A 14,425-nucleotide genomic window follows, 5' to 3' on the forward strand; every position below is an offset into this window, starting at 1 on the left:
CCATTGCTCTATTCAAGACAGAGGTATATAAAATACTTGAAATAAAATAAAATAAAAAAAACAACTACGTAAAAGTAAAAATACCTCAACAGAAAATGACTTTGGTAAAAATGAGTTTCATGTAAAGAAAAGTACTTAAAAGTCATAGAACTTCTCACAGTAATTGGGAAGGTAAAAGTACTTTTACATACACTAGGTGAAGTGTTGAATTTACTTAACCAAGCTGAGCAAGTTGCTCAACTCAGTTTATTTAGTACTAGCACTTATTTATGCATGTTAAGTAAATTCAACACTTTATTTTTTCAGAGTGCATAAACAACTCCTTTCATTAGGAGTTCAGTCATATTGAAATTTGTAGTGTGCAATATGGTGGTAAATTTTAAAGGAAAATTATTTTTGTTTTAAATGTAAAAAAAAATGAAAGATACCAATTTAAAAAAATACTTGGCAAAATTACAGATCCTTAAGTTTTCTTAGGTACTGTAACAAAGCAAATGTACTTTATTATACACTTTTAGTTCTTGATAACCAGTTAATTATTTGCACTGCAGTTTAGCTAAAAGGAATTTTACAGCACAGTCAACTAAGTACCTAAGCAGACATTTAGCCCTGAATGTGTGCCAAGTCTATTTCAAATTACTATTGAAGTCAGTGTTTGTACTATAGCGCCACCTAGTGGTCTAAACCAACTCCACTCAGAAGTCTTGATGTGCTGTAACGGTACAAAAAAGACAATGATGCCATGTATGAAATCAAAATCACATTTATTGTTTGTTCTGAAGTCGATTCACTTAAAACTTGACCCTTTTGTGTACAGTACAGTTTGTTCCCCAACTGCACCTTTCTCCTCTCAACTGTCGCTGTTCTAATAACACACTCGTACAAGAACACACGCACATACACACACACGCCTGCACACAGGACAGCAGGTCGCACCAGCCGAGGCTTCGTCCTCCTCCTCTCGCCGCTCAAACAGCTCTTCAGGTGGTCTGTGAAAACACAGACAGGGAGGCTCGTGCCTCATCTTTCTAAGTGGTCCCTGTTAAAAGTCTGCTTTTTGATACCAGGACCAAAAAATATTTAATAATAATAAAATAAAAAGTTCTGCCACTTGATGGACCTGGAACATCTCCACCAGCACTGAAGTCTCAGCTCAGAGGAACTAACAAGTAAAAAAAGAAAACAAGTACTCTAAGATTCACCTTTCAGGACTGCCAATACAGAAACGCACAGAGCAAGAAAAATACAAAGCATCAAATGTTGAATTAAATCACAACAAAAGAATTAAGATCACTTATTCTTTAACTACCTCTCTAACAGAAATGCTGACAGCTCTATTAGCACCAGCAGTCTTCTTTAAGTATATGTTATAGTTTGTATAATCCATAACAGAAGAGGGGATTTGGATTGAACAGTCATGTTTTAGGCATGAGCAACATTGGAACAAATGTGGGTAAACACAGTGATGYAAAAGAAAGATAAAAATCAGCTCAAACTTCAGCTTTAGGGTGTTTCTAAACTCTGGTTTGGTTTTTCGTTCAGKTTTAAGATGTGATAATATGACCCCCCAACACAGCGTCCAAACCACGAGTCTTTCAACCAGCAGGAACTCGGAGCGAGTTTCCTCTCCCATCAGGTCCAATGTAAACAGCTTTTACCGAGGCAGGACATGGAAGTAAACGGACTCTTTGGCACGTCCCAACACCACAGGATGCATTTAAAGTCCTTAAAACAGACGGGCTCACACTTTTGTTCAATTCGAGGCCACCAAAAGCACAATGGATACTTTTTAAAACAGATTTTTGTACCATGTTTGTGCCTCCTGTCCACACACAAAGTGAATTTTTGGTGTTTTAGTGTGGACTCAAAACAAGAATGATCCTTATTTTAGTGTTTTGTTTCATATCTGTCCAGTGGTGGGCACAGCTAACTAAAAGGTACGGTTCACTAACCACTAATCTGCTAAACAAGAATCTTAGCTCTGCTAAAGCCAAACCGCTAAAACAGTTATCGGGACWGATGCAAACCTGTTTATTAGTTTGATTTGTAGGAGGGTGGGATCATTTGTAGAAAATCGGCCAATCCAAACCAGTTATAAATTTAGGTTGTGATACTTCCAGTGTAACCCTTTCAGAATAAAAGCATTTCTTTGACCGAGTTTGTATTTTTATAAATAAAACACACAGCAAATATWGTCTCTACCATTTTTGTATACACTGTCATTTTTAGTACGCATGATTTAAATATGATTAAAGGAGCAATATTATGTTTCTCAGGCATATATTTAAATTCTGTACCATAATAAAAGTAATAATGTCACTTTCAGTTGTTATTAAAATGTTGTTTATATGTTTAAATAGAAAATAAACTTGACTTCTCATCATAGCTGTTTCTAAACACCTTGAAATTGGCCTCTGTCTCTTTAAGAACCTCCTTCTGCTTCTGTCCCGCCCATTTCAGCATGGGCGGGCTGAGTGTGTGTGCTCTGTGATGAGGAAGCTCGGCTTGGAGACACAGCCCAGAGGAGGAGCTGAGCCCAAAAGGTGGTTCTAGTCCCAATTGGTTGTTTTTGCTCCCCTGCCTGGCTGCCTCAGGACAGCACAGGATTTCTCAAATATGCATGAATGAGTCAAAGCAAGACTTTGGGCATGTTTTTGATGAGAGGATAACATTATAACATGATATAAAACTCAAAAAAGTTAATTTTACATGATATTGCCCCTTTAAATGTTATTTCGTTACTTTTTGACACTCTAAAAATTCTACATGCAAACACACGGTGCTTGATAGTTTTAATTATTTTGGGATAAATGGCCTAAAAATACAGTTTTACAACTTGTGAATTTTTTTTAGTGGACTTAAAATTAGCAGGAGCCAATTTAGTGGAAGCTAAATGGTCCACTAACGGTACTCAGAAATAGCTAGAAAGGCTACATTGCTAAATGAAAAGCTAGTTCTACTGTTAGCGGATTAGCAGAACTGTGCCCTCCACTGCAAGTGTCTCACTTTATCCTGATCCTGTTGCCTGTTATGTGTTTACATTTTCTTCTCACCTAAACATATAACAAATAAATAAACCCAAAAAGAATTGGACATCTTTTGAAACAATCTTTAGCTAGGATAAAAATGAATATGGCAGGGCTATTCAACCAAACTGCTCATAGGGGCAGAGCTACTGAAAGCCAACAACTCAGGGGTGGGACAACTAGCAATTAAACGCAGTCTACATGATTATTTTTAMGTCTAATTTAAAATCAATGAGATTTCAAATAAAATCAAAAATATTTCTTTTTATGATTTAAAATCTATTTTTAGATTAAATAAAGACATCAGCAGTCAGACTGAGTTGTATAGCCCTGTCCTAGATTAGGGGTGTAACAATACATCTATCCACATCGATTCATTGATTAAATGGTTAATGATGAAATTACAYTGAGGCAAAAAGAGAACATCAATCCACATCATCAACATATGCCCATCTAACACAATCACTTACAAAATGATTGTGTTAGATGAGCATTAGGGTTGGGAGGTATTGAGCTTTTTCATACCGACATATCTKAATACTGCGGCATACAGTATTTCCTAGGCAGAGTGGAAAGGAGTGGGGCGTGTGGGGGGTGGGGTTGTATGGTCTGTGGCGTGTTGAGTATTAATTATCAACAGAGAAATGGCTGCTTGTGAGCATTTCTATGCATATAACTTGAGCTAAAGATCAGTGAAAATGTTAGAGGACAAACATGACKTTTTGAAGCATTTATATGACGCACATGATGACCTGAAATTTAACACCCACTGCTCTATTATGGCTTCACAGAATGTCTTAGGCTCTTTCAGAAGACGCCCCATAACGTTACTGGCGTGTGTTCTGTCGCGCCACCTAATTAGTGTGAGGCAGTGACAGAAATGTTACTCGCAGACTCCTGAAAATTGGGCCAGCGTAGTGCTGACCACCCAGCCGCAGGCTTTTTTTTTTATGTCAAACCACTATAGCTGGACTCACTTTGAATTTAAACTTTGTTTTTGTTTCCTACCAAGACCCACTACTTCTTGCTGTTGAGGAGRAAATAACTGTAAACTTTATCGGCACAAAGACTGGCTAAAAGAATGCAGCAGCATGGTTACAACCGTGGTAAGAGTCAGATTATTTTCCATGCCTCTCTCGATCCCGCACTGATAATTGCTCTCTGAAAACGCGTTAGAGCACGGTTACAGAACGTCTCTGTCCGTGACTTCTAAATAGCCAAAGGGAGCATCAACAGGTTATGGGCTGTTCAGGCATTTAAGCTATACTGTCTTCTGAAAGAGCCTATCTCCCAGATTTCATAGCCAACTTGTGGAAATTTGTGGCATCACCACACATGACTAATAGCGTCATAATTTTTAAATGCYGTCACCATATTTCAATACAGTAATTCAATGCCCAAGCCTATTGGGCATACGACATCGCATCATAACAATTACAGACTCATGAACTGAACTGAAATCAAATCACAGCAGGCTTTGTGAAAGAGAAATATCGTATTGTCATTCACTTATAAAACAGGATTGCCACATTGACTGAAATATTTGTTATTCAAATCTGGAAAAAAATAATAAATAAAAAATTTCAACGAACTCATTGATGGGCCAGACTGAAGTCACCCGCCTGTGGACCACCTGTTGAATTGCTCTRGAATAAGGTGTTTTTGCCACCTAGTGGCACATCGAAGGTATTTAATCTTTTTGTTAGAATTGAGGATGGAGAAAAGACTATTATAATAAATACTTGTAGTGTAGACAGAAAGTGTCTTTTCATTAAGCAGGTTTACTAAAACCTTTTTCTTGAATAAAAATGGGAATTTGCTATGAAAACCTAACACACATACTGTTTTCAAAACACTCCTAAGTTATAGCTTRGCTTTTAAAAACAACTAACTTACCACATTCAGGTGTAACATAATAAACAAAATATTTGGGTTACATTTACAAAAGAAGGCAGGAAGAAAATGGCAACTGTGAGTGGAGGAAGTGAAATGTCTTCAACATAACAGCAGCTGTGGAGCAGTAATCAACCGGGCCAACTATCAGTGGCGTCTGAGCCCAGGGCGAAAGTCTGATTGTGTCCGAGTGTCTTCGAGTGAGAGCAGATGCTTCCTGCTACATTCAAGCTAAATGTATGGAGATCTGGGGAACGGTGTTGGATTCAAAAGGTTCAGGCTGTGCTTCTGCTGCTTGCTCCGATTGGAAATAGACTTCCTCCTTAAGCCATTGAAGTTGCACTTTTTTGTTAAGTGCTGAGTGACAATGTCAAAATTAAAAAGTGCCTTTGTTAACACTAAGTGTTACCACACGTTTAAAGTCTCAACCTCGAGACTGATGTGATTAGACATGTCCTTTAAAATCTCACTGAGGAACTTGAAAAGGCTGAAGCCAATAGAACCGGTGTGCTGGTAGAAAGGGTCGCTGTCTCACAAGTCTCGTTCATGAGGGGACATGGGGGGGTCGACAGGGGGCTTACTGTTTCATAAAGGGTTCATTAGCTTCTTAATCTCCCACGGGTCAGGGGAGGTACAGTAATGTCTGAACATTCAATATAAACAAGGCAAACACAAAACATTACTAACGCTCTCCTCATAACCTTGGACACTTCCTATAATCATCCACCCCCAATCCACTGATAAGCCAGGACGATTTTGTTCCCATGGTAACGGGACTTCAAAACAGTCCAGAGCTGCTTCAAAGATGCTCAGGGCTCAGAGGGCTCTTTAGATGAACAACGCTCCTCCTGAATGACACTTAGTGAAGGTCAAAGGAAGGAAAGTGGTGGAATTACGACAGTGGGCGACGAGCTGGAGCTTAGACTATCTGAGGGGGGACAGGGATGGGGGCTGACATTATGGCGGGCTTCTCCTCTGGGACCTGCTCTATTTCTGTGGCAGTTATGGCAGGAGCACACTCGGCCGGAGGCGAAGGGGAGCGGCTGCTGGGGGCCGTGGAGCGGGTCGGGGTGGAGGTGGTCCTGGAGGTAGGGATGGAGGCCGGGGCCGGGTCATCAGCCGAGCTCGGGGGCTCAGCGGGAGTGGCTTTGGAAGCAGCCGACTTGCTGTAGTTCATCTTGAGGATGTGCTGCTGGAGGTGTCTGATCCAGTCCTCCTGCACCGACAGCGGGCCGTGGAACTCCACCTCGCAGAACCTGGTGCAGAAAGAAGAACGGGGGTCCGCTAGAAAATTTCAAGTAGCTGCTGCCAGAAATTCCTTCACTGAGCAWCTTTCTTCTCTAAAACCCAACAGTAATTTGGGTCATCTGTTTGTAATAATYTAAACTGGCAGAATAATGAATAAATTGCATAAGAAATGTGTAAAGAACCAAAATGGTAAAGCTGCTGCCAGTGGCTCATTAAAAAATGCTAATGCTGAAATGTAGCCAAAAATATAAACAASCTGAATTTAACAGAAAGATGGTTAAAAGGACAGTAAAAAAGCTTATATGAAAAGAAAAAAATTAGGAAAGTACAAAAACCTAAAATATCTGAAAAGCAAAAATAGAGCAAAAGCAGAAATTTTTTTTTTGCTGAATTAAGCAGTAAGAAATCAGCCTAAAAGGCTACAAAATGGCTTAAATTATCAGAAAAAGCAGAAAGAAAAAAGTTGAAATTAGCAGAATCGCAGAAAGACAGCTGAAATAACAGGGGAAAATAACTAAAATTAGCAATAAAAAAGCCCAAAAAGGTTTGAATTAGCATAAAGAAGCAGAACCAGAGGAAAAAGTAAAAGTGCAGAAAAGATTTTTTTAGGGTTTTAAGGAATTGGAAACATGGCCAAAAAAAGCTAAATAACTGAAAAAGTAGAAAATACTGAAATACCAAAAGTCATAGCACCCATGGCATTAATGAGCTAAACGCTTTGATAAACAAATTTTTGAAATGGCACAAAAATTCTAACAAGTTACGTGCTAAAAAAAGTATGAAAGAAAAAAAATGGGCCATTCCAGTTGAAAAAAGAAAAAGTTGTTACACATGTCGACTCCTTTGTCTACAGTGATTTTTAATAGGACACTGGAGCAGAGAGAGCTCCTTGTTTCTTTAAGACTTATGTGTGGAAACCTTTTTGAAGTCTTTTACTTAAATTTAGTCTACAATGCACATTACTGATAGTAAATATCACAATACACTATTAATGACTGAACTGCACAATGTATTTTTGAAGGGTTTGTTCCACAGGGGCAGGAAATTACAAATGGTGTTAGAAAGTGAAGATTGCATTTCTGGCACCCTTAATCAGGAATTATACCAAAAGACTGCGATATCTACTGTGGCTCTAGTAAAGTGTCCTACACAGACACTGCATACAATTTGTTTTTACTGTTAGGTCAGCGTCTTTCTTGGGAAATGRTGATTCTGTCCAACATTTMTTTTGCAGTTACATCAGAATTTAAACCCTCTTTAAAGTTCGAAAATCCCAAATGGTTCTCACTGTTCCCCATTAGGCAGGACAAGAGGAGAATATCTTGGCAGGAGCTGAAGGCAGGGATTAAAGTGGCTTTTTAAAACCCAACAGTTCTATTAGAGATGCTAAATTTCAAGGGTTAAGAACTTGAGAATATTTTTCTTTGAGCCCTAAAGAAAAAAGACTCATGTTTTACTCACCGGCACTTCAGGGTGTAGAATTTGCCCACCAGTTTGACCAGAGGGTAGGAGGGCGGTTTGGGCACCAGGGCGGGGATGGTGCCTGTGCGTGGGGGCTTTGGAGTGCCGCTGTCCCTTTCTGCTCCATCTGGGCATGACGGGTGCTTCAAAGGCCGTCGCTCAAAACCTTTGGAAGAGGCGACAAACAGTCTWACTGCATTCCAACACTTTGTGGAGGATCACTCACAAATCAGTGGATACAAAAAGTCCACAACCCCTGTTAAAGAGCCAGACCTTAATGAGTTCAGTTGAAGCAGTCTGATTTAATTACAGCCTTCAGTCTTAGCAGCCATATCTTGACTTATCTGCCCACTCTTTCTTGTTAAAGGACTCAATTCTTGCTTGCTCAGACTGTAAGTTTGTCTCCTGTACGCAGCTCTCTTCAGGTCACCAAACAGATTTTGGTCAATCAAACTCAGGTTTTATCTCTAGGCAGCTGTTTCAAAATATTCATCTTCTTCAGGTGAAGCCATTCTTCTGATTTGGAACAAAARAATAAACAGCAGTGGTGGRCACTAGTCCCCTAAAGCACAAATGCACTAATTGCGGCCCTCAATTTCTTCTTTGCCCTTTAGGGGTTTTACTAATTTCCTAAAATGATGTGCAGATTTGCGCTTTCTAAATTTAGATTTGTGTAGCGCTAATTGCAAATAATGTTTCACATTCAAACGTCAATTTCGTCTACAGTATAGAGAAARAGTYGTCTAGTCTCACTAYGTTTTGTAGCCACATAATACATTAAAACTTCGTCATGATATTCTTGAACATTGGAGGGGAAAGCCATCTCTACTWAACACAATGTATCTTCACTGTGAGGAAACAGCGACCCCTCAGTCAGCATTGTGTTCACAGAGCTTCATACTCTGACTTCTGACTCTTCTCTGATGATTTTCACTTAGTAGAGACTGTAGTGTTCCCACAATTCTTTGCGTGGCAGGAAGCAATTAAAATTTCTTCACTGGGTGACAATCCACCTGCAGTTCTGATCTGCAGAAGCACACAGCTGTACAGTTTGTACCTCCTCTCCGAGGGACACCGCGGTAATAAATATTAAATAAATACATAGTAAAGAAAAAAACATGGAACAATTTAAATTCACGCTCTTATTTTGAAAAGAACAGAGTTCCTGTTCTGTGTCCTGTAGCCTACCCAGAATGCATTGCTTCAGTTTTACAACAAACTGTTTAAAATTACTAATATATCTGCATGTTTTCTTACCGAAGCCCTGCCATAAACATAAGAAAATGACCAAGAAGCAGCAGAACTAGCAATCCACAACTATTTTTTGTTTTACAACCATGATTTAAAAGTCTGTTTCTATGAATCACCTCCCCATTCTGCGCYGATATGTGCCAATCCGTCAAAAAAAAAAGGTCTTACCACTAGATGACAGTAAAGTGCTGACTCTCTCTTCCCTGGATGTTTTCTGGTAAATGGAGATTATGTTGCACTTTATATTAGCTTCCGCTAAGTTTTGTTGAGCATATGTGCTTTTGAACTTGTGGACCTAAATAAATTGACTAGCACTTTAGAAATTGTGTAACTAAAATTTAATTTGGCGCTGCCCACCACTGATAAACATATTTGGATCTGTTCATCCTTCCATTCCACCTTGACTAGAGATGGGATAAATGGCTCTTCGAAGGTATTCGGATCTTGGGGAGCCGTTTGTTTCATAGAGCCGTTCAAAAGAGACGTTCAATTTTGAACGTATTCGTCATCACGTAGGGAAATACGTCATCATGTAGCCGTACGTAATGACGTAATCCTGTCACGTGGGTGGAAACCCCCCTCCCCCTTTCACCGTGAGCTTCTGTACGCCACAACTCCTTCTGTTTTCTGTGAAAAAGCAAAGTGGGAGCAATTTAAATAAGAAAAAAATTAAGATTATATGAGGAATAAAAGAAATAAAACTGCAAATGGCTCGTTACTGCCCGCGATTCGGCTCCTGTCGTTCGTTGTAAAGAGCCGTTCAAAAGACTCGGATTGTTCACGAACATCACATCTCTAACCTTGACTAAAACCCCAGTTCCAACTAAAGAAAAGCTACCTCACAGCATGATGCTGCCACCACCATGCTTCACTGTGGCATGGTGTTTTTTTTGATGATCCAGTCCGTGTTCTTGCACCAGTTGTAGAACTTCAACTTTGAGCTCATCAGGCAGTGACACATTTTCTCACAGACCTTTGGGAGACTTTGTATGTTCTTTGGCAATATTTAGCCAAGCCTGAATGTTTTGCTTTATAAAATCAAGGCTTCCCATCCCATTTTCCAGACATATTAGTAACACAGGAGACTGCTGTCAGATGTAGAACACAATCTGTACTTGTCAGAACTTCCTGMAGCTCCTTCTTTGTTGCTGTAGGCCTGTTGGCAGCTTCTCTGACAGAGTCCTACAGCTCAGTCGTTTACAATCCAAACCTTTTTGTCATTTTCTTGGAACTCGTTTTCCCCTTTATTCTAAATCAGGTTGAAGATGTGAGTTCCAAACAGCTAAGGTATGATGGGAAGTGTATTACTGTGACATCTCTCATAATTATGTCAACATAGGTAAAAACATTGTTTCCTCCCGCTACATGTTGCATATTAAGGAGTAAAAGAAACACAGGTCCACCAGACTTATTTTTTTATCTGATGTGTAGCTTGTAAATGTCGATCTTGATGAAAGGATGAAGATGAGCAAATTTGCAGAGAACTGGAGGAAAAACAGTAACTTATGGTTAGCATGAGTCAGAGATGGGGACTCGTGACTGATTTAGACTTGAGTCGCACTTAAGTCCCTAATATTAGAGACTTAGACTTGACTTGGACTTGCAAAAAAAGACTTGCGCACATCTCTGGCATGAATGCTAATATAAAGCAGGAGGTAAAAAAAAAACTGCTGGGATCTTTCTGAGGAAGAGTTTGCATGTTCTCTCCGTGCATGCATGGTTTTTTTTCCGGTACTCAAATTTCCTCCCACAGACCAAAAACATGACTGTCAGGCTAAATGGTAACTCTAAATTGTCCCTAGGTGTGAGTGAGAGAGTGAATGGTTGTTTGTCTCTCTCTCGTTTTTGGTAAAACACAATTCACGTTTGCAAATGATAGAAGGAAACATGTACTCAGGTCCCAGCACAATAAAAGCAAGAAATAAAAGACAATATGAATAACTCAAATACAGTCAAAAAACATATTTGCAACATGCAAAAAAAAGAGTTTATATTGGTGCAGGTTCATTGTCAACAAGATGGCAGCAGAACCTAAAGGGTTAAAGTCCAATAGTTGAAAATTCCTGTATTTTTTTATATCACAACATAGAACATTTTGCAATGTCATTTTTAATAGATTGTGCAGCCCACACTCCTTTTACTGTGTGATTTTCTACAAGTGCACAACATATTGATAACCTCTGTGCCATTAAAGCCCCACTACCCCCGAGATCTTTAGCAAACCCAGTTGGGAATCACTGCTTCAATGGGAACCTCTCAAAAAGCAGCATATTCTGTGTACAACAATGAGTAAATGATACGTGAAGGTGTATATAATACCAGGTACTCATACAGAGCACAGCTTATTCTGCATCTTTCCTCACCTCTTGGCAGGCGGACGTTCAGCTCGCTGCGAGCCACCTGTGCTTGAAGTGGGAGGTTCCCACTGAGYCGCGAAGAGCCGGGACTGCTGTGACCGGGCCGGATGGGCGCTGCCCGGAGACTGGTGCCAGACTCGTCCTCCCCTAACTCCGAAGAACTCTGGCTGATTTTGTGGTTCTGCGATCGCGCCAGGCTCACAGCCAAGGAAGACGACCACTGAGAGGAAGAGGACGACGAGGAGTGGGCCTTCTGCTGTGAGATTAACAGGATGTGATTAGAAACCTGCTGAGGAAGCCAGAGGAGCTTCGCCCCATCGGAACATGAAAAGCAAGTAATTTTATCAGTATCACTTACAAAAGACCAACATGTTGTAAACAGTATTCAGTGTTACCTTAAACATAACTAAAATCAACCGTCTCACCATATAATTTACATTACTGAAGGCCTAACTGTATGGTGAATTCAAAATTATGAAGCTATAACCAGTAAATAGTTTGATTTGCTTAGTTTAAAAAGTAGAAACAACTCTTAAYTAGCTCTGTCCTCCAACACATGGAATATGTATTAAAATGCATTTTAACTTTTTACAAGTCATGTCAAAYCATAATTATGAAAAACACAATAATTATAATTGTGCTTTTAGACAGGATTGCATTATTTTACAGCAAATCAAGCAGCGGACAGCCAGAGCTTCAGAAGGTTTATTTGGGGTTTAGTTACTCTTTAAAATGGAAAAGAAAAAAAAAGAYGTGGAGTGAGAGGAGAAAATGAGTGCAACAGATTGAGAGGAAATCGTGAATGAAATAGGAAGGGTCACGTCACCAGTTTGGCAGTATTACTCAGCATTTTTTCTCCTCTMTTGACTGATATGAAACAATGACATCATGATACATCACCCAGCCCTAGTGGTACCCCTTATTAATGAAAGGTGTTAACTCTAATGGAACAGAACAGGTGTGCATGCTGAGGTGATGTGACATTTGATTGCTCACAGGTGGATCTTATTTAACTAATTATGTTTTCTGAAGGTAATGGTTGGGCCTTTAAAACAAAGGAGGGGAATTAGGCACACAACACACATTTAACTTCAGTAATCTAGAGCATTTTAACACTTTAGAAATCTACATTTATTACTTAGTACATATCTGAAAGTCCAATTAAATTAAATATAATCAATAAAACAGAAAATGGCTGTGTACACTTTTGCAACCCTCTGTGCAAGCAAAAATGATCGGCTGCTCTTTCTGGCATACATGTGGAATTTATCATTCCTATTATTAGAGAGGTGACATCACCGTTTCCATCCACCCAACTTCACCCTGAACAGCCGTTTAATCAGTCAGAACACCACTGACATTGCAGGCATTATTTTTCAGAAGCAAAGTCAAATCCAAGTTAACATTAGAATTGATCTCTATTTCACATTTATTAACCTAATGTGCAAAAAGTAAAAATGTTAAGCCTTTTTAGATATTGTTTTAAATGAAATCCTTCATGGTAATCAGTAGGATAATAATTTGAAATACAAACTATTTTTTGCTTTTGTTCTATGGTGTGGTATTTGGCCAAAACGTAGGACTATTGCACACCCAGCGGTGGCTATGTCCTTGTAGCAAGAGGCTATATCTATTCCAAAACCAGCTACTGATCTGATTAATGAGAGGCCTGCACCGCTAACTGAGAGGAAAACCAAAATAAAGTTGTAATATTACCAGAATAAAGGCATAAAATTACAAGAAAAGTTGTTTTATAAGAGAAAAATCTCCAATTATTATTAAGATCTGACATGACCAGCTTGTCCAAACAGCAGACCAAGTATTTTCTTATTTGTAAAATGGATACCAAACTATAACTTCACAGGATGCTCAACATTTTTTATCTTAACACAGTGGTAAGACAGCTTTACTTGTAGGAGTTCTCATAATAYAACTTTATACAGCCCAAATTCTGTCATAACATTGTGCATACACTTTATATTAATGCTGAATAACAGTAAACTCTGTCAAAGGAACAACTGTCAATGCAAGTTGCTTATACACTTCGCACGTCAATAATTTTTCTTGATAGAGCTTTCTTTTTTTAAATAGGTACTTGTCTAATTAAGTTGGTGAGCAGCCTAGGCATGCTAGTCACTAGCCTCTCCAAYGCTAACACATGAGTAGTCTCCTCCTCATTTGCCAGCTGCTCAATTTTTAGTGCAGACCTATCATCAGTCAGATCAGTAACTGGCTTCAGAATAGATATAACCYCCTGYTACAATGGTCTTAACTTCGTCACTAATTCTGTGCCATATAGTTCATTCACCATGTTATTAAACTGTGAAAAAAATGTATTATCAACTGATCTGCTAATTAGAAAGAATGATGATTGTAACAGTTCACCAGYGCCCAAAATATGAAGTCCTAATCAAAACCATACCAAGCTTTTATTGGGCTAAATGTATCTGCRTCAAGCTGGAACATACAGAAACAACTAGCTCTAAGTATTTTACTTGTGTGGTTTCAAAACTGTGTCTGTAACATTATTTCTAATCATACATCATCTAATCATACATCATTCATTTGGAGCGTGAAGCCCGGACTCCAACAATAATCATAAATGAGTTGGCTTTGCTTCTCTGAGATGAAAAGAGCTTTTTCCACGACYATAACAGACACTGAAAAGGTAAAGTCTGCTCTGTATGCCAGTCACATCCCAGCTCAGGGAAAAGCTCTGACAATGAGAAAGAAAATGTGCCAGAAACTAATTCAGAAAAAGAGAGAGAGAGAGAGAGAGAGAAAAAAAAGAAACATACATTTTCTTCCATCAACAGCTTGCCATAATTTATCTGAAGATGAAACACAAGCTGCCAGAAACCCAGGTTACTATGGCAACTATCAAGTGAAGAGCTGACTTGTTCTGGCATCTGTCCCCACTGTGATTTTTTTCTTTCTCTCCGTCATTTTTTTAACCAGGAAGAGAGAGACAGGATCTACTGAGAGGCACAGAGCTGGGAGACAACGCAGCTTTCCAAGACACAAAATGTCTGTCACGTCACCAGCTGAGGCCCGTCTGATGTGAAAGAATGACGCCTATTCAGAAACACGGAGGAGAGCGATGGTGTCAAAGAAGCAGCACAGCCAGTTACCATCTCTCACTGAATACTTCTTTAACTTAAAGCCAGTTACCATCTCTCACTGAATACT

At 39.2% G+C, this 14,425-nt stretch overlaps 1 protein-coding gene across 6 annotated transcripts in view; it reads right to left on the reverse strand.

Annotated features, from left to right (window-relative positions):
• Positions 1–4,369: 4,369 nt before the first annotated feature.
• The window catches only part of wizb (WIZ zinc finger b), a 55,956-nt gene continuing 45,900 nt past the window's right edge, over positions 4,370–14,425 (reverse strand). For 5 of the 6 annotated variants that reach the window (XM_014008861.1, XM_014008866.1, XM_014008863.1 and 2 more), the window contains 3 exons: positions 11,243–11,492; positions 7,629–7,794; positions 4,370–6,175 (listed from right to left, as the gene is read on the reverse strand). In XM_014008861.1, coding sequence (XP_013864315.1) covers positions 5,839–6,175; positions 7,629–7,794; positions 11,243–11,492 — 753 coding nt within the window. In that variant the 3' untranslated portion in view covers positions 4,370–5,838. The remainder of the gene's footprint in view (positions 6,176–7,628; positions 7,795–11,242; positions 11,493–14,425) is intronic. The other variant, XM_014008862.1, reaches the window with a different exon arrangement.

The sequence above is a fragment of the Austrofundulus limnaeus genome, unplaced genomic scaffold (genome assembly GCF_001266775.1).
Source record: "Austrofundulus limnaeus strain Quisiro unplaced genomic scaffold, Austrofundulus_limnaeus-1.0 Scaffold53, whole genome shotgun sequence".
Lineage (NCBI taxonomy): Eukaryota > Metazoa > Chordata > Actinopteri > Cyprinodontiformes > Rivulidae > Austrofundulus > Austrofundulus limnaeus.